The sequence below is a fragment of the Artemia sp. Qi Xiang Cuo genome, chromosome 17, assembly GCF_049724085.1.
Source record: "Artemia sp. Qi Xiang Cuo chromosome 17, ASM4972408v1, whole genome shotgun sequence".
NCBI lineage: Eukaryota > Metazoa > Arthropoda > Branchiopoda > Anostraca > Artemiidae > Artemia > Artemia sp. Qi Xiang Cuo.
This window is the reverse complement of record NC_142810.1, coordinates 47,519,822-47,541,424: the sequence shown is the minus strand read 5'-3', so window position 1 is coordinate 47,541,424 and position 21,603 is coordinate 47,519,822. Positions and strand designations below refer to the sequence as shown.

General features: G+C 35.5%; 1 protein-coding gene across 6 annotated transcripts in view; it reads left to right on the top strand.

The window, feature by feature from the left end:
* LOC148942273 (uncharacterized) overlaps positions 1 to 21,603 on the top strand; it is a 93,030-nt gene that overhangs the window by 30,905 nt on the left and 40,522 nt on the right. For all 6 annotated transcript variants that reach the window (XR_016143147.1, XM_089103112.1, XM_089103111.1 and 3 more), the window contains exons 6-8: positions 3,482 to 3,701; positions 4,975 to 5,181; positions 11,878 to 12,308. Coding sequence is in view for 5 of the 6 variants with exons in the window: in XM_089103112.1 (XP_088959238.1) it covers positions 3,482 to 3,701; positions 4,975 to 5,181; positions 11,878 to 12,308 (858 nt within the window). In the remaining variant the exon portion in view is untranslated. The remainder of the gene's footprint in view (positions 1 to 3,481; positions 3,702 to 4,974; positions 5,182 to 11,877; positions 12,309 to 21,603) is intronic.

Sequence of the window (21,603 nt, the reverse complement as noted above, 5' to 3'; positions counted from 1 at the left end):
TCTACCTAACATGAAAAACTTGAACCAAAAAAACGCACTACCTCCTACGCCAAAATGAGAAAGTTTAAATAGATGAACACTGTGGGTTAAAGAATCAAAGGCCTTACAAACAACCAGAAACAAAGTAGAAAAATAAAAAAGGAGTCTAGAGCGGAGTGTAGATAATTTAATAAAACTGCGCAAGTATGCTCAGTTGAATGATTTGCTCGAAAACCAAATTGAAAATCGTGAAAAAAAAATCTTTAGAAGTAAGAAAATTATTAAGACGAGAAATCATCGCCTTCTCAAATATTTTACTAAACACAGACAACAAAGAAATTGGCCGATAGTTGGCTGGATCGTGTCCCCCCTTATATAATATGATGAGTCAAGCACACCTGAGACTACTTGGGAAAATACCATGCTGAATGGAGAGGTTATTAAGTTACATTAAGGGAGAAACAATGGAAGGAAATATGAACTTAATTACTTTGGTAGGAATGTTATCAGGGCCAGACGACGAAGAATTTTTCAAACCCATAACAATTTTAGTAATTTCTATCTCCGTCGCTGGTTCCAAAAACATTGACTTCATACAAGGTGGCCCAAGATCAGATCTGAAGTTGGATCTTGAAGGAGAAGAACTAACAACCAAAGCGGTCCTTTCACCAATATTTGCAAAATAGGCAATAAATGCATTTTGAACATTCAGCTCACCCTCGATAATTTTGCCATTGAGATCCAAAAGAGAAAGGACTGATGGAGACTGAAAAGAGAGCATCAAGACATAATTCATAACCTGCCAAATTTTTCGAATATCTTTACTGCAATCTGAAAAACAATTAAAATAATACTGGGACTTGGCCTTTCGACACATATAATTGAAAATATTACTATAAATTTTAAATCGCTGAAAGCAAAGAGCTTTCATTGAGGGGCTAGCAGACTTAAAGGCCCTCCAGAGATTATTTTCTCTCCTGTAACTCCTAAGGAGACCAGGGGTCATCCAAGGATTAGAGGAAAGGTCTTCTTAGGCTTACGATTAGAAAGTGAACAGAACAAATATCAAGAACAGCTTCTTTAATAGACTCATAAAAAGTATCAAATAAATTACAAAAATCAGAATCTTTCAAAATTACCCCAATAAATTTCTGCCATTCTTGACCTAAGAAGCTTCAATTCCACTTCATCAAACCTAAAAGGTCTCAATGCTAAAACAAAAACAATAAAACAATTTAAAACCTAAAACAATCAAATAAAACAATCAAACCTAAAACAATGTCTAGAGTAAACAGGGAAATGATCAGAAATGTCACTCACTAAAACCTAATTTTGGATCAAGATAGCCGTAAAGAAAATATTGTCAATCAGAGATGATGTTCTCTCTCTTATGTGAGATGGGATACATACAGAAGGTAAAGTACCTGCGGCAAGTATGGACGAATGAAAATTCAAAGATACGGAAGACCTTATATCCATCAAGTTCATATTAAAATCTCCCAGAATAACTAATTCTGTCGACTGTTTGAGGATGGTATCCTGTAGTTCATTAAGGATGCGTAGAAAAAAAGGAATAGAGCCACTAGGAGATTGATAAATAATACCAACAATTAAGTCCTTACATCCACATTTAATTTCGACGAACAGTGACTCAAAGACACCTTTGATATTTCTGGATAAATCCATTCTAAGAGAATATGGGAGATTATTTGAAATATACAAGGCAAGACCACCCTTGGTCATTTTTTGTCAATTCAGCCAAGCATATCATTATTAGGATCTAAAAGTCTCACATAAACCAACATCAGGTAGCCCATCAGAAACAATCTGTTTTAGATGGTCAATTGAGGAACAAAGACCCTGAATATTTAACTGGGGCACAGAAAAATATACATCCCGTTTGGCAGCCTCCCAAAAAGTTGTTCAGTTGGACGTTTCTGTTATGTACTTTTTGTCTGAGCGTGACATAACCAGTATAATGAAAGCTTTTAAAAATAATAAAATATGTTTCAGTAAAAATTAAAGTTGTTGAAAACGATCATTTTTCCTATTTTAAAGCAAGTTTAAATAAATTTCTGTCCCTTCTTCTGTCCCAAGAAGGGACAGAAATTTGTGTGAAGTCGGATGTATGGAATAAAAATTCTAAAACGCCATAATTTAGGAAAAACGACCAAAAGAAGCAATGATGTCCTGAAAAAAAATGGAATAAAAATGAATTAGTGATGAATTTAGGAGTAAAACAATGATTGCAAAATTATAGTGAGGGGTTGTCAATTTTTCAGTTCTGAGTGTTTTTAATATCTTAAGATAAGGCTACAGATGGGGAATAAAAAAGAAAAAAAAAACCTGACCGATATTATTCTTCCTGCCTAAAAGACTTCTCAACCTTTTAACACTCAAAACAATGGAGTTTCTTATCACCTGACCGAATCTCACGTGACTTCATCCTGACACGTGAATTCATCATGGTCGCTCCCCTAGGTTCATCATTAGGGTATAATCAAGTATAACCAAGATAATAGATACGATTCCTAACTAAGCTAGAAATGGCAATTTTTTCTCACTATCCAGTTTTTTCTCAATCCGTTTTTTTTTTTCATTTTTGGTTATTATGGGCCGTGGTTCGCTCTTTACTCGGTTGAAGCTATCGCTGCACCCATAATGCCAATGAAGAAGAATCCTGTGATACCACCTGGGATTGATGCCAAGAAACATTACCGAGTGGACGAATTCTGAAGAGAGAGTGTCTTTTGAGGAAAATATAGATTTTTACCTGAATAGATTGTAGATAATATAGAAAAATCATTGCAATATTGTGTCAAACACATGGTGGCTTTCTATTAAATATATTATAAACATTTTGAATTTTGGCTGCTAAATATTATTAAAGTTGATGTAACAGGTGTAATGGGGGTTCAAAATCTACTCAAATTCAACGCTGCTTTCTCTCCATTATAATCAGCGCTTTCTAAAGGATACTTGTAATCTCCCTCCCCCCCTTGCAGAAAATTTTGCTATTTTCTTAGATAATTTCTTAGACCACACTTCCTTTCCATTTATTTATATATATATATATATATATATATATATATATATATATATATATATATATATATATATATATGTATGTATGTATATGTATATATTATTATAAACAGGTAAAATTTTTAAGTCTCTTTCCTTATTAGAGACGAATCTCATCTATAGACTATATTGGACTATGTATAGATTATATGTAGTCTATATATTGTAGACTCTATATAGATGTATAGCCTATACACAAGACCAGTTATAGATGTCTTTCTTATAAAGTAGCAAAATCCCTTTATAATAAATATAGACGTTTATATTCAAGTAGCTTTTTTTTATTATAAACTAATCTTATCTGTAGACTGTATATAGATACATATATAGTCCATATATAAATGTTATTCTTATTAATCTGTTAAAATTTTCATTATAAATATAGACGTTTATTATCAAGTTGCTTTCTTTTTGTTAGACGAATCTCAACAAGAAAACGGCATTGCAGCTAGTAATCTCATAGAGACAGTTGTCTCAAGCCGGGTCACAGGACCTGGTCTCAATTCGGATTTATTAGAAACCCGTTCAGGCTATCAAACGAAGTCAATTGGATCGGTACCGCCAATCAGGTCAGAGTATGATCTCCAACAGCCAATTATTGATTCGTCGACTGGTCGGTCCCCTGTCAGTAATGTCAGGTGAGTATTTGCTCTCATGCAATTAGAAGCGTCAATTTAAGAAAATTTAATGGGTATAAAATGTAATTTTTTAATCGGGGGGGGGGGGCAAATTTATGTTTATTTAGTCTTTAATGAAAATACCCCCCAAAAAGTTATTTTTCATTTTTTTTTGGGGGGGGGGCGAGGGTTTAGGGGGATGACACACACACCACCTTCTTTCCTCCCCTCCCCAATCGACGCTAGTGCATGGAGTATGAAAACAGCTTCTTTACCAAGTTTTGTTCAAGTTGGCACTTTGAACGAAAAGTATAAATCCCATCCTTACACCCACAGACTGGAGACATTGGATTAGTTCTCTCTGATAAGGGTTTGAACCGCTTCATCCCAAATTAAATTGAGGTTAAAAGAAACAAGATAAAGAAACAGGCTAAAGAAATAAGCAGTTTCTTAAGGATAAAGAAACAAGCAAAATTAAATCAAAGGGATTTAAACCGAATAGGACAAACAAAAATGTCTCAAGCTTTTCTTTTTCCTAGAATCTAAGAGTAATTGTAACCTCATCCCAAATTATTTGTGGTCTAAAACTTGCTCCTCCTCCAGAAATCAAAATTCAGATTTATCAAAATTCTTTTAACTAGTTAATTTCGTTCAAAATAATTCTTAGTTCGGTTTGTGATGTTTTGCGTGTTGCAATAAAGAAATTTTTCGTTACTGCGAAGGGAATCTCCGAAGCCAAGAAAAAAAAGATGAAGAGTGAAAACCTGCCGTGAGAAAGGGTACTAGTAATCCTCAAAATTGGGTTGAGTTGTCCACGCTGAACCTCTCTAAGCAGGGTTTTCAACCCTTATATAGTTAACCAAGTTCAAATCAGTACTGTCTGCAACGAGTTGTGCTTGCCTCACGTTGGAGACCTTTGATTTGTTGTGTCACGTGGAGTGTGGTAGCAAGTTTGAGACTTTGAAGTTCCAGCCATCGTTGCTAGCTCAAGCATTTACGAGTCTATCCATCATACACCGCCCAATCCTCTAACCAGTTAGTAGGCTCCATTTCGGACTTGATAGTTGACAGCCATGCTTTTTCTTTAGTACGTCTGTCGTTTTCCCAAGAATATACACCGTTTTACGTCCAGAGAGTGTTGACGTCCTGCTGTATATTTGAAATCCACTTGACGAAGAACGCCCGAAATCAAGGTTTCTGAAATTGCTGAAACCAAAAAATTAATACCGAGGCTTCGATGTTAAAGCGGCTTTAATCTATATCATTTTCTTTAATTTGTCTTCTTTTCTTCTAGAAATCGACTAGGCAGGAGAAAATTTCCAGATGTTACTTATGATGTTCCATCGCCTTTTCGTCGGTCTCCATATGATCGTTCGCCAATTCGGAGACGTCATCGCACCCCAAGTCTTTCACCAAGCCCCCCAGCAGACCATCATCAAATTCTGATTGCTGATGATTCAACTCGCAGTCCAAGACCAGTAAGAGTCATCAGAAGCAGCAGGTAAGTTTTTTGCCTTTTTCAATAAGTCTCGCAGTTTCTGCCGTCTTATTTCTGTCGTCATTGTTTCTGCCGCTATCGTTCTTTTTACAAGGTTTATTTTACTTGCTATTCCTTTTATTCTCTATTTTAATTTATTTCAAAAGCATTTCTACTTGCCAATAAAGAAGAACCTTGTGGTAACGCAGTGGATTGATGCTAAGCTTGGCAACACGGGGCTCAGGGTTCGATTCCAGCTGCCACAAGCCTTGGTGACAGGCTTATTACCTGGCCTTTAAGAAATACTTGGCAGTAAATGAAAAGTTAATTTGACGCCCTGTGCGCCATCAATGGCCCTGGAGGATTTTTATCCTTATGCTATTTAATAAGGAAGCAAATGAAATTTGACTTTCTAAAATTCAAATCTTAGCCAATTAATCTTGAAGTGCCCACTTTCATGTACCTAATGCTCCAATTTTAGAAAGTGTCGCCCTCGTTCAGTCCATCTTCTCCCTTTTCTCCTACGTAAGTCTTGCATAAGGTCTGTTACCAAATATGGCTGATATGGTTCAAGAACTAATAGTCCTGGTGTTCTAGAATGATATCTAGTAGGTCTTTCATTAGGTATGTTACCAAATATGGCTGATTTGGTTCAAGAAGTATTAGTCCTGGTGCTCCAAAATGATATCTAGTAGGTCTTGCATTAGGTATGTTCCCAAATATGGCTGATTTGGTTCAAGAAGTATTAGTACTGGTGCTCCAAAATGATATCTAGTAGGTCTTGCATTAGGTATGTTACCAAATATGGCTGATATGGTTCAAGAACTAATAGTCCTGGTGTTCTAGAATGATATCTAGTAGGTCTTGCATTAGGTCTGTTACCAAATATGGCTGATTTGGTTCAAGAAGTATTAGTCCTGGTGCTCCAAAATGATATCTAGTAGGTCTTGCATTAGGTATGTTACCAAATATGGCTGATTTGGTTCAAGAAGTATTAGTCCTGGTGCTCCAAAATGATATCTAGTAGGTCTTGCATTAGGTATGTTACCAAATATGGCTGATATGGTTCAAGAACTAATAGTCCTGGTGTTCTAGAATGATATCTAGTAGGTCTTTCATTAGGTCTGTTACCAAATATGGCTGATTTGGTTCAAGAAGTATTAGTCCTGGTGCTCCAAAATGATATCTAGTAGGTCTTGCATTAGGTATGTTCCCAAATATGGCTGATATGGTTCAAGAAGTATTAGTCCTGGTGCTCCAAAATGATATCTAGTAGGTCTTGCATTAGGTCTGTTACCAAATATGGCTGATATGGTTCAAGAACTAATAGTCCTGGTGTTCTAGAATGATATCTAGTAGGTTTTGCATTTAGGTCTGTTACCAAATATGGCTGATTTGGTTCAAGAAGTATTAGTCCTGGTGCTTCAAAATGATATCTAGTAGGTCTTGCATTAGGTATGTTACCAAATATGGCTGATATGGTTCAAGAAGTATTAGTCCTGGTGCTTCAAAATGATATCTAGTAGGTCTTGCATTAGGTCTGTTACCAAATATGGCTGATTTGGTTCAAGAAGTATTAGTCCTGGTGCTCCAAAATGATATCTAGTAGGTCTTGCATTAGGTATGTTACCAAATATGGCTGATTTGGTTCAAGAAGTATTAGTCCTGGTGCTCCAAAATGATATCTAGTAGGTCTTGCATTAGGTATGTTACCAAATATGGCTGATATGGTTCAAGAAGTATTAGTCCTGGTGCTCCAAAATGATATCTAGTAGGTCTTGCATTAGGTCTGTTACCAAATATGGCTGATATGGCTCAAGAACTATTAGTCCTGGTGTTCTAGAATGATATCTAGTAGGGCAAACTGTTGCCCTCCCAAAGAGTAACTGCAGCCGTTAAATAAATTGGTTGAAGTGATACCAGTGATTGACTTCTACAAGTATATCCACTCATCTTCGTCGGAAGAGCGCTTTCTCCTTAGTTTTTCACGATTTCCTGAGGTGAAAAGGCACATACGTCGGCCTCCAGCTCACTTTAGTCCTCCGGTGTGAACGTCTGAAGCTGAGTACCCGAGAAGCAGCTCTGATCAACCATGTACTGGACTATCGCTGCAAGCCCAACTATTGACTCAAGGTGGACTAGCAATATATCACGAAGTTTGACGTAGGCCTACCTGGTTTAACCGATTCTAGTTAGTTGTCCTCGTAAGTGACGTCACAACTTAGTATGAAAGGTGAATCACGAAACGGCTTTGAACGAATTCATGTTTTCAAAAACCTGAATTCTTGACAAACACTCTGAATCCTGAAATGCCTAATGCTTATTTGCTATGATAAGCCTTGTAATATTCTGCTAAGATATGAGAAAAATAAAATCTCTCCAAACGGCCTCCAAAAACAATGCCTAAACAATGACGTCAATTTTTGAAAGTTCGGGATGGCGAATATTTTTTTTTAGTATCTAGAGGCCTAAAATTATCGTTTTGTTTTCGTCTTTTTTTTAATGAAAATATCTGAAATTTTATTTTTTAATGAAAATATCCCAAAAAAAGGTGTTTTTGAAAATACATGCGAAGATACATTTGCCTTCACTGTCCTTAGACTTAAATGGCATTCATTGCTTTTATTTTTGATAATTTTGTTTTGCTACTATTTTAACAAGGATTTTATCTTTATGTGGCTTTTATATTTTTTCTCATCTTGGACTTCATAGCCTTACAACTTCAACTTAAACTTCATAGCCTTACAGCGCCTCCCCTTATAGCCATTTGAGCCAATGATTTACTGGCATATTTGTAAGGGAAGGAGTTAAACACAAAAAAAAAAAAAACTTAAATCGTAAACTAAACGGCGTTGTCATCTACAAACCCAGTCCTAGGACATTTTAATGATGACAGGTGCCGTAAAGAAACGGACGAATGAATTGATAAACCGGTTAGTTTATAAGACCCTGGCGCTAATTTGTCCTTCCTCCTGGTGTAATCTCCTGAGTTTGCTGAAGGGGTTGAAAACCTACTACCCCCTTTGAAAAGTGCAGCAAGGAAGAATCGCCCGAAACGCATTATCAGTAAAAAAACGGCGATCTCTAAGGGTTAAATTAGTTGAGTTTAGAAACTCAAAAGCAGATTCGTAATGAACAAATTTGCTGATTTTTGTTGATTATGCGTTTATGCGCTCTATTAATCTACTTTTCCTTATTAAGCTCTGCTCTCTTTGCTTACTTGAATGAATCACAATTTTGTTAATCATGGTTGTAGCCATGCCTTAAAATCCTTTGTCCGTGAGGACGGGTTCGAGTCCCGATGTCACTGATTTGTTGGCTTGGGACGAGCCACCTGGGATTGATGCCAAGAAACATTACCGAGTGGACGAATTCTGAAGGGAGAGTGTCTTTTGAGGAAAATGTAGATTTTTACCTGAATAGATTGTAGATAATATAGAAAAATCATTGCAATATTGTGTCAAACATATGGTGGCTTTCTATTAAATATATTATAAACATTTTGAATTTTGGCTGCTAAATATTATCGGAGTTGATGTAAGAGGTGAAATGGGGGTTCAAAACCTACTCAAATTCGACGCTGCATTCTCCCCATTACAATCAGCGCTTTCTAAAGGATACGTGTAATCTCCCCCCTCCCTTCTAGAAAATTAAGACGAACAAATTTGCTGATTTTTGTTGATTATGCGTTTATGCGCTCTATTAAGCTACTTTTCCTTATTAAGCTCTGCTCTCTTAGCTTACTTGAATGAATCACAATTTTGTTAATCATGGTTGTAGCCATGACTTAAAATCCTTTGTCCGTGAGGACGGGTTCGAATCCCGATGTCACTGATTATTCGGCTTGGGACGAGCCACCTGGGATTGATGCCAAGAAACATTACCGAGTGAACATTACTTGGGACAAGGGTCAGTGGTGTCACGTTCTGGCTGAGCTTGCAGAGTCACGCCACTGACCCTCATCCCAAGCCAAATAATCAGTGACATCGGGACTCGAACCCGTCCTCACGGACAAAGGCTTTTAAGTCATGGCTACAGCCATGGCTCAGCCAGAACGATTCGATTATAAGTGGGAAAATCAGGGGAAGGTAGACACGTAAGGTGTGCAAAAGCATAGGCTGACTAGCCCCCAGCAGCCCTTTGCACTTCCTGGCTGAAGGGCCATGAAACGGAGATCAGCGCCGTCGGTAGGGACTATAAAGTCCAGTGCCGTATTCTTTTTTTATTCTTTATGGTTGCAGCAGTAGCTGCAGCCTAGTAAAGAGTGAAACCCAGCTCTTAGTAACCAAAAATAAAAAAACATGTTTAAAATAAATAACTTGCTTGTGAGAAAAAATTGTCATTTCTAGCTGATTCAGAAATGGTACGTATTATCTCGATTAGTCTTTTAAGTAAAATCTTACTTTAAACACCTAGAAATTATCTAGGTGTATCTCGATTAGTCTTTTAAGTAATTATCTAGTATTATCTCGATTAGTCTTTTAAGTAAAATCTTACTTTAAACACCAATTTATAGGAATTTTGAAAAATAACATGAAACACCTAGCAAAATTGCGTCAGGTCGAAATATAAAGTATATCATTGGTATTGTTATTCTCTAAAACCCAATTCAGGAAACGTACAACCTCCTGGCTTGAACGGCAAGGAAAATCACTTTTTTGCATGAGTAGCACTGATGTCCTTTCTCTTTTTTTCACTGCTAGCGGGGTACTGGAATATCATATAGACTACTCATTTGATTTTTTTTTGTCAATGTTAATCAAATGCCTTAGAAACTTTCTTACTTTATATTCGTTTTGCTAAAGCCTGAATCTAGATTTGGAATTCTTAAATGCTTTAGATATAGATAGATATATTTCTCACAAAAGCCCCATGGGCCATGGAGAATACAAATATAACAAAACGCATAAAACATAATAATAAGCTCAAACACTTTTGAAAATAACACTACGATAGAAAACCCTCCCTATGTCTCATCCCCGCACACAAAATTTCCCAAATTTCTAATATCCACTTTGCAACTACTTTCTATTTTATTTTCTAAACACCTTCTATCCATGACATCCCTCCCAAAAATTCTCCTTCTAAGTACCTTCAGTTCTTCACAATGACACATCTTTTTGACAATGACACAATGTATCACAATGACACATATCAGTTAATCTTTTTTTGTTGTGTCTAAAAATTGCGCTAAAGCTTATGTTTTGTAATTATACCAGGGTGTTTATATCCTTAAATACCTGCTAATTAATAAATTGTTATTTATAAACTGTTGAATATTGATTACAGTTGATGGCTGAAGCGTTTTGTCCTTTAATGAATTGTTTGCTATAATAGTGTAGTGTGAAGGACAATGAAAACGAAATTTAATTGCTTGACACGGTTAAGTGGATACTTGTATCTTAAAAAATCAGTAATTAAAAAAGGACTTCCATATGCAGCGTTGCAATGTTTGGTAGTAGCTGGCGCCAAATAGCATCAAACAGCTTAAAAAGGTATTAGCTTTCCTTTAAAGGATTATTTCTCTATGGAAATCAACCGATTATTATTGCTTTAATTTGTATAGAAGAAAAATATTGTCAAATTTTACTCATGAGTTTCGCTTGTTTATTTTTACTATTAAACGCAGCAATACAGACAAAATATGGTACTGTCTTAAAAACTTTTTTTTTAACAAATGAAAGAAAGATCTTAAAAAATAATCTTTTTAAGGGATGAATAGACTTAAGATAGTCCCAGGGGACAAAAGATGTTTCATTTCGGTGTCCAGTGGTGTAATTTCGTCAAAATCTCGGAAGGGGGGGGGGGAGAGTTGGAGCCAACTTTCCCAAATCAAGTGAAAATAACAGTAAAAATTGAAAAATGAGTCATGTATTACCATACAGGCAAAGACATACTAAAGAAAACTGACCGTGCGCGAAAGTGTGGAACGTGCTTTCACAAAAGCTAAGATGTAGGAGCTCCGTTGGGTCTTTTAAAAATAATTTGAAAAAATATCTTATTGAATTTCAAAAAATAGAGTTAATTAATAATTAAGATTTTTTTTGTCTTGTTTTAAAAATGATAACATTATTATAGCGGTTTGTTTTCTGTTTTTTGTTTATCTATTATTATTTTATAACGTTTAAGGTAGCTATGCTTTCGGGGAGGAAGGGGGAATCTCTTAGATAATGATTTGTATGGATGAGGGATGTGGTTGTGTTGAAGAGTAAAGCGAGAGTCGTAAAGCGTGATTAGGAGGAATGGTTATTTTTAAGGGACTCAGCGTGCGTTTTTTGCATAGAGAAGTTTATTTATGTTTATTTATTTCCATTTGTTTTAATAAAACCCCGATTGAATTGAATTGAATTACCTGTTTCTCTGGATACGTGAATTATGCAGGCTTATCTGAATATGACAAGATTGTTTGCAGCAACTTAATTTCAGCTGGGGGGGGGGGGCAAATTGAGGTCTGGGGGGCAAACTGAGGTTTGGGGGGGGGGCCACTTGGGTCTGGAGAGGGCAGTTGTTCCCCTGCCCCATAGCAAACTACGCCCCTTTCGGTGTCCTTGGTACTTTAAGGAGTAAATTAGCAGATATTCCATTGATTAGGAGTGATAAAAATGGTAGTAGGTGAAGTTCTTCAAGTGGAAATAAACCTTTTTGTATTTTAACCCTTGTTGCTTTTTTTATTTTAAATTAAATAAAAGTTTAAAAAATTAAAGGTGCTTCAATTTTTAGGTCTAGGTCTCCCCGTCGTCAGAAAAGACGTTTTTCTCCTGCACGATATCCAAGTCCAAGCTCACGTCGACGATCTCCATACAGTGGCAGTCCTTCCCTTTTGACTTCTCTCAAACGACGACGTAGCATCGATCCAGAGTATAGTCCATCGCGTAAATCGCCACGCCAACAATGCACTAGTCCTCGGCGTAATGTTCATCGATCTCGAAGTCGCTCTCCTTTGAGAAGAATTGAATTAACTTCGAGACGAAGTTCGCCAGATAGAGATGCAACATCACTTAGGTCAAGTGGTGCAGATGTATCAAATGATATTGCTGCGACTAGAGAAGAAGTGACAGAAGAGGAACATCGAGCAAGATTAGAAGCTCGACGGAGGAAGTTCAACTTGGGAGAAGTTGTTGCGCCAATTAAGAGAAAAATCAGTTTAAAAAGTAAGTTGTATATTTATATTTAAGTAAAGTTGATTTTAGAGGTTTTTTTTTAGCTTGAAATAAAACTATTCTGACGTGACCTTGAAATAGCTTGCTTAAAAATGAGATTAGTTATTCTTCTGCTTATGTTCTTCAGGAAGTTTGAGTTCTAAACAACCTGTTTCCGACAGATCTCTAATTGTTGGTATATTTTTCTTTTTTTTCAACGCCAGCTTTAATTATTACCCATTTGAAAAAGCACATTGGAATCTAGCATTAAGTTTAAATTTGGTGAAGGTTAAAGTTCATCTCCTGGTTATGTCTTGCTTTTATTCCAGCTCAAGGGGAAAGCGAAGGGGAAGTCTTTGTTACCCCCTTTACAAGAAACTCTTGAAAAATGCATCAAAATGCAGGAAATTAATGTTTTTTTAAATACATACACGTTGGCTAGAAGTGGGGGAATTCTTTGAGAGTGGGTTGAACGGCCAGCCGGACAAGTTTGGCCTAAGACACAACTGTCTTGTGTTTGTATTCTTCTATTTTTCCAGCACTAACTTACACTATTAACCTATTCAATAGGATTTATTTAATATTTTTTTACTAACTTATAGCAAATAATTAGTTGAGTCTCATTACCGCGTTGTTCTAGTGCTCTTTTGAAATTGGTAAAAATTATTTTAGTTCAGAAAAACAAGAATTCAGAAAGCTATCTCATTTGAAAAGTAATTTTTTTTCAGAGTGGAATTTAATTAATAGGAAATATGTGGAAGTTTGAGTCATTGATAGAATTATTATGGATGTTTTAATATGAAACGTTTTTAAGACGTCTAAAAATTGGGCTTCTGTACTAACCTCAATAGCCGATAGCATAAAAAGTTAGCTTCTTTCTTTCCCCTTTTTTTCATATTACAAATATTGATGAGTCTACCAGAGTATGGGAATAAGCATGGGCACTGTTTCTGTTTTCTGTTTCTGTTCTGTTTTTAAATTACCTGTTTCTGTTCTGTTCTTACAAAAAGAACAGAAAAAAATTACCTGTTTTCAGTTTACCTGTTCTGTTTCTGTTTTTATAATAACTATTTTGTCGTGTTTCTTTTTTTTCTACCTGTTTTTCTTCTGTTCTCCATTTTACTTTATTGATTCGAGAATGAAATATTAAGAAATTTTGAACTTACATAATAGTGTTTTAAATTGTAATTTGAAATTTTGAAGAAGCTTGGTTGGGCCCCATTCAGTTTTTGGAATTGGAGCATTAATATAAAGTAGAAGTAAGTAAAATGATGGCACTCAGTGTGTCTAACATATCAAATGTGCTGCTAGATTGTTTAAGCGAGGCAAAATTAGGACTTAGGAGTTAGATGAGAGTAGGTAGGTGTGTAAATGGGAGAACGGTAAAGGATCAGTTTTGTTCCACTAAAACAGCTTATTTTTTAGTGTATATTATTCAGTCAATTGAGCAGCAAAGCTGCATAGATACTGTCTAGGTGAAGGACGATTCAAACAAATCATTTATTACTGTATATTCTGGTTCTATTGGTAGGGCCTCTGTATCCCACATTACATGGGAAGTATTCAGCACCTTTGACCGGGAAAACCTTAGTTCAACGGCTTTTATGGAATTTATACTGCTAGATAACAGTGACTTGCTATGATTACCATACTAGCCTATACATGATAAATACCGATTATTAATTGCAAATTTTCTTTAATGCTTAGTCAGAGAGGAATGTAAATGTATTGAAATCTTGTCTAGTAGAAATATATGTTTTTACTGGCACGTTTTATTGCATCAACATTACAGCATATACTTTTTCAAGATGCCAAATATACTTTTCTACCATCTTTAAATATAATCAATGGAAACCCTTTCAGGGAAAAGCCTAGAGTTGAAACAGTGGCCTAACTAGCTGATTCTGGCCTAGTTGACCAAAGTCTTATAAAATGCTGATACACTTTTCTCATTCTGTAGAATAACACTTCTTCCGGTGAACATGGTAAATTTTGCCATACAGCACATTAAATGAAAAAAAATGCCACTAATCAGTATATTATTTCTTGTATCTGTCTGTTAAATACCTATTATAGACAAGTAAATTCCCGTATAAATTAATGTGATATGATATGATTTATTAACACTAAAAGCCCAACTGGGCAATGGTTAATACGCAACACATTTCAAAAATAATAAATGAAAATAACCTTCTAATACTGTATATTATAATACTGTGCTGCAAATTGTCTAAGTTTTTAGGAAACCGTAGTTAGGAGCTGTCATTTTGCTTTTATTTGCCGACAGGTTTTCTTGGCTCATTGCGCAAACAAAACTGCTCAGGGAGAAATTGACCACTTTCCTCATAATTACGCCACTGAGGTGGAAGAGGTCAGATATTTGGCTGGAGGTGCAGTTTTAAAAATGGTAGGCTACTGGATGGTGCTTCTAATTTTGTGAAAAATCCTAAAATCAGTCTTTGCTGTAAGAAACGTATGATATCATTTTCTGATAACGACTTGGATGTTCCAAGACATCTCTCTGGGTACCCTACGGAAAAAGGAAGCAAAGGAAGTATTAGGTGCAACTTCTGAAGAGCGTCTCTAAAGGCTAAGGGAGTCTCTGCCATGACATTTATATATTATCTGAAAAGGAAGCACACAATTGATATGCACAAAGATAAAGTATATGTGTCTCGTGCAGAAAATAACAAACCCAAACCAACTAAAAAAATATATTAAGTCAGGCTGCTTCCCTTGAGAGAGATCCAGATAGTAAGTCAAGTGACACATAGGGCAATGGATTAGTGAAATCTGGAGTAAGAAGAGCAGAGATACGACGGTTTTTTATTTCCAATCGATCAAAGTAAGCTGGTCTGCGGATGCTCTGCTGCAAAACCCTCTTAAAGGACAAATTGCTACTTTCTACGTTTGATAAGCCAGATATTAAACAGCTTATTTAAAAAAAGGGGGGGGGGCTTGAAAGCACCATTTGGGGGAACCGTCCATTGTCACATAAGTTTTGATGCCAGAAAAAAAAAGTTCTGAAGACTGCTTTAAGATCTGCCACTCAGACTAGCTTGACTTTTCACTGCTGGTCTGCAAAAGGATCTAGCTTTATAGGTATCACTGCCTATTATTTCAAGAGGCATAAGCATTCTCATACAACTACTAACATCCTTTCAGCAATCCAAGTTGCAATCAGGAAGTGTTCAATGACATAAAATGTTCCGCGTTGTGACTGATTCTGGGAACAATGTCACCGGAGCCTGTAGGATATGAGCCCTTTCCTGGACTTCATGTTTTTAACATTGTCTGCATTCATCTGTTGCACGCCTTCTTGGATTTTTGTCCTCTCGAAGATTAGCCAATGACATCCCTGAAGAAGATTGCTTGGAATCCTTTGATGAAGTCGAAGATGTTGATCCAACTGTTGAAAACGATTCAGACAGGCTTTCTGTTCCTTGTTCTGAAAACTCTGGAAATGAAGATACGCTTGCTGAAGATTCTGAATAAACTGATGCAGTGTCTAAAGAAGAGGGCGGTGAAAGTAATGGAGAAAAAGAGTGGGGAGCTGGGAGTCTGTCAAAAAATGAGGTTGCAACACAGGCTATCTGATCCGAAGACACGTTGAACTTGCTCAAACATTGATAGTCGAGGTTGTCACAACTCCTTTTCCTTTGGGAATGGACCTTGAAAACGTGCCTAAATAATCCAAAGCATGCCCACTCATACTCTTAAAACAAAAGTCTGATGTAGTAACACTATAATGAAGCAAGTGTATGGGCAAAATTCCGTGTTAACAAGTTCGTGTTGCAATGTTTCTCAGAAGAAAATGACCTTTTTCTTATTAATTTGTGTGTTTGGATGATTTATCTCTAGCAAAAGAAACTGGTTCTTTTCAAAATTTTCAATTTTGTTTAAAAAAAAAAGGTCTCAGATCATGGTTGCAGGATAAGCTGCAACTTAGTAAAGAACGAAGATTCCCTCATTGGGAAAGGGGGAAACCCTCCCATATCGACGAATTGTTTTGATGACAATTACACCATCAGATTCAGATTATTAGAGATCTATATTGTAATAGACTCTTCATGTCCATATCTAAAAAAATATGAGATTTTCAATTTTTTTGAAAAAGATGATCACGGATGCGTGTTAATTTTTTTAAGAGAAGGCTCATTAAAAAGGTAATCGAAAGTCTCCACAGGGCGCCAAAAAAGCCAATGAGTGAAAATTATGAGGTGCCACCCTCACAGAAAAAATGTGTGGACCTTTCAACTGCGTTGAACAATATGGCTATAATTTTGATTGGATGTGAAAACAAATTTGATTGGATGTGTTTGGGCAAATGGTGGGCGTGCGAGGGGTGTTAGTTGCCTTCCAATCACTTTTGACTATTTAAAAGGGCTTACACTAAAAGGTGTTTATAGGTGATAAAAATTATTAACTAAATTTAACATTTACAAAAAATTCGCATTTGCTATATTCCTGTTTTACATATAAAATTAACGTGTAGTAAGTTTTTTTTTCATGCGATAAGAGTAGCATCGTAAAATAATGGGGAGAGGAAAATATTAGCCTTTAATACTCTGCTTTATTAAGTTTGTTTAATTAAGCAATAAAACTAAGCCAAATTCTACGTATAAAACTAAGTTGATTTTATTAATGATGGCAATTCTTATCATAGAGAGAAAAATACCAAGGTTTATTGTTAATTTACAATTGTTATGAAACCAAAATTGTGACTATTTAGACCATTTATTAACCATTAAGTGCAGTTAAAATTATTTTTCTGGAAGGTTTCAACACATTATAGGCTCTGCTTAAATACTAATGACTTTGAGCTGACTGCGTAATTTCATGCTGAAAATTATTTTTTTTTCAAATGTCTCGAATAACTAGTATATATTATTAACTTGCCAGAGAAAATTTGCCTGATTTTCAAAGGAAGGGAGAACAACCCTTCCTTTTAAACCCTACTGTAGAGGTTTCAAGCTCCCATCTGCAATAATGTGGAATTTTGTAATAATTTTTTAGTGTAAAAATAAGGATAATTGATTTAATTACTATAATTGGTAAAATTAGGATAGGAATAAGAATCTGATCTCAGCTCCTGACTGATAAAGGATTACAGAACTTGACAAAATTTTTTTTTTGAGATGTAAAAACAGGTCGCATCCAGATATTTTCCAGATTGATGGGCGAAGTTGCTAGTGTTAAGGGAGACTGATGATAAGATTAACGAATGAAGTGTTAAGGGAGAGGGGCTAAAGTTTGGGGGAATGAACTGTTACCCAAAAAAACGTGCCTAAATAATCCAAAGCATGCCCACTCATACTCTTAAAACAAAAGTCTGATGTAGTAACACTCTATAATGAAGCAAATGTATGGGCTGGAGAAAGTATTTTCTGCCGCAAAGCAAAAGAAATTTTCGAAATAACTTATCAAAAAGTGCAATTGTTTTTAAATTGCATCTTTTTGAAAACCTATTAAGAGAAGAGAATGCTTAAAGAAAGTATTGTGTAGCAAAGGGTCTAAGTTTCTTTGAAATTCAGAATTTTACAAATTTCATTTTACATATTTACTTAAGAATGAATTCGGTGGAGGGCCTAGAACATTATTTTCTAGCGCAAAGTGCCGTAAAAATATACAAAGTACCTTTAAACCATAAATTTTCCTTTTGATTTGTCTCTCACACAAATTGGCAAGGAAATAATTAATCTAAAAAAGATGTTTTAAGCTGCAAGGCAACGAAAATTTTTTACTTGGAGGTAAAAGTGTCATTTTTCCGTGCATTTTTCTTCTTTCATACATTGTTTCAGATGGCTTCCAAACATCAGGATGGGGGAAGGGGAAAGCATGGTCTGGAGGGGGAGACTGTCCCCCGCCAAAGCAACTATGGGCTTTGCTTAAACACTCATGGCTTTGCGCTGACTGCGCAATTTGACGACGAAAATTATTTTATTTTCAAAACGGGTCGAATAATTAGTATGCATTTCCGGGAAATTCGATGAGAATCTGTATAAGCATAAAGGCGCATTTTTGGAAAAAAGGAACGGGAACATGTAAGAAAATAACCATAAAAAAGGATGGCGATGTTGTGTGCATAGACAGTTTTTCGCCCCTTTATTGGAAAACTTTTTTTTTGGCGGAAAATGCTGCAATAGCACTGATAATAAACCAAAACTAATCATTTACAATTTTTTCTTCTTTAAACTTTAGGTGTCGAAAAACAGCTGTTTAAACAGCTGTATTTTGAACGAAAACAGCTGTTTTCTGTTTTTACCAAAAACAGAACAGAAACAGGTCTTCTGTTTTGTTGTTGACCTGTTCTGTTTCTGTTCTGTTTCATTCAAGCCCTGTTTATTTTTTTTTCTGTTTCTTCAGAAAAACAGAACAGTGCCCATGCTTATATGGGAACTGGTACTATTGTCGGCAAGAAACTAGCAACGCCATCTATACCGTTTGACGACATTTCTCTTTTTTTAGTGTAATAATAAGGATAATTGATTTAATTACTATAATTGGTAAAATTAGGGTAGGAATAAGAATCTGATCTCAGCTCCTGACTGATAAAGGATTACAGAACTTGACAAAATGCAAAGTGTCGCCAAACGCTGATGATGTTAATAGTTCCTTTGTCTATACTAGATCCAGTTTCCACTCTTATAAGTTTCCCATACTCTTTGGAGTTAACCTCCAGTTGAAAAGAGCTGAACCTTAGTGGAGAATGACCTAAGATCTTACCGATTGACGTATGGTCATTTCTGGAGAAAGAGTTAAGACGCCGTATCTTGAGTAAGCGAGATAGGTGGCTCACTAGCACGTTCACGCAAAATTAGTTTCTTGATAAACTACTTCCATGCTTAAAAGAGCAGACGGCTGGTGGCCGTGCTGCTTCTGATGTTTAAGGGGTGTATTTCTAGGTATTATGGTGGTATTAACGGTGGCAATGTAGTGTTTTAATAGTGTTCTTGTAGACGCATATGTTTGTTGCTTTTTTCGGAGGGGGGGGGGGGGAAATGTTCATGGTGACCATTACGATGATCATGGAAACTTTAATTGGGTAAAGTGTAGTAACGACTGTGGTGTTATTAATGGCAGCACTGTGGTCTATCAATAGTATTAATGAAGATACATATTTTGGGATTTTTTTTTGGAGGGTTTGGGGTACAAACCTACGAAAAAATTTTTAAGTTTACAATGATTTTGTGGAAAATCATGAAATAGGTGGAAATTTAAAGCAATTTCTAGATTTTGGAGTTATACAGACGCGGCCCTAAAGGCATCCCTCCCTTATGTACGTGGCTATGTTCAAGTTTAATTGTTTGTCGTAGATTTACTAATACTGTTATCTGTCTACTTATAATAAATATCTGGTGTGTCCAACGGAATTATTTGGTTAGTTTTAAGAAACCTGAATGACAATGTTATTCGATTCTCTTATTTTATATGGGCTTAAGCTTAAACTTTGAGAAATGAGCACAATTTTTTGATTGTTTTCAAACTATACAATTTTTTGTTTTTTTTCTGTATACTAACCTACCCCAATTTATTTATAATCAAAAAGTTTTTTTTAAAGGAATTTGACTATTTTAGAAAATTTTAGGTTGTAGTAAACCAATTAATAAACAACTAATAAGTAACCTACTAATAAATTTTGTCCAATTAAACGATATATTGAAATCTTAATTCTATAAATCAAAGTTGTTATGGTTTTGTATGCCTGTCGTATAGCTCTGCCATAGTTCTGCAATAGTTTTCCTGTGAAATATGTTTGCATCAAGCCTACTGCTGTAGCTTGGGCCAAAACCACACAATACTTGTATCTTTGAATTCAAAAGTTCCAGGTCATTTTCCGAGCCAGATTTATGACATTACTTGGGACTTTTTCTTAAAATGTGATCTAAATTTGATTGTGCGATCTAAGTGTGATTAATTGATTGCGAGGAAAATTTTCCTATTTTGGCCTGTTTTCAACCCATCGTCAACGTATTTTACAATCCATAAAAAAAGATAAAACAAGTTTAAATATTTTAATTATGTAAATGGATGCAATAAACCCAATGCAAATTGAAAAAATGTATAATTCAGGCAAGGCCGTATTCAGATGGGTTTACCATGGGAGGGAAGGGTATGAATCCCTCCCTCCCCCTAAAAAAGTTTTGTCGGGGCTTTGAAAAGGTAAAAAAATGTATACAACCAAATTTTTGATGTGTTTAGAAATTTTTTTTGCACCCTCCTCCCTGAACGAGAATCTTAGACACGCCACTTGGACTTACTAGATGACTAAAGGTGAATCCTGGCTGTCGAATGATAGTAAAATTATCGCCTTATATCTAAACCGCTGGACTTCAGGAAAATAACCTACCTAAAAGCGGGACACATAACTTACCAAATTACTTACCAAAAACGTGGGACGTAGAAAAGTACATAAACATAGCATTAAAGGTGTCAATGTCATGTCTGTACATAAGCTTAAATCTTATCAAAAGAGAAGACACCACAAACTCCGCTTTATCAAAAACTATTAGTCACTTCTGTATTTGCGCCAAATTGATTAAATTTCTAACCACGCTTCGTTATTTTTATTTATTTTATATTGGTAATTTCTTTAACTGGAAATTAGCAACTGGAAAAAACTGAAGCACTAGGAATTTCTTACTGCATAAAGAATTTAAAAACACTGTTTGCAAAATTAAGTTTTGAGCAAATGCAGTTTTAATTGAGCAGCTGAGATGATCAAAATGATTGAATTTAAACAAGGAATCGGGAAATAGGCTGTGTTTTAAACAAGGAATCGGGAAGCGATACTGGTTAAGTATTCCCCCCCCCCACTACTCGGGAAAATATTTTTTATTGAATAAAGAAAAAGTCCTAATCCATTTGAAACAATTTTATTTGTTGGGTCTAAATGGTAAAGCTAAATGTAAATGCGGTATATATACACCTATGCTTTTGTTTGCAAAATTTCTGGACATAAAAAAGTCAAGTTTATTTATAGATCCATATTTGAAGTAAGTAAGCAACGTAACTATTTAAGCTAAAACGTAAAGTTTTTCGCAGAATATTTTTTGAACAATAAGATGATTGGAGTTATAAAAAAAAAAAAAAAAAAAAAAATCTTGGAACCACGAATGGAATTGATAATGCTCCGAAATTGTTCCGGTTCAGTTTACCTGTAAAAAATAAAGAAACAAACAGGAATCATATAAAAGAAAACAGAAATGTTTTCAAGAGTAATGCCATTCAATAGTAATGGTAATGGAAATACCGTTCAAGAGTAAAACAAGTTTATTGACCCCTAGTTTCTGCTTCCTTTCATGTT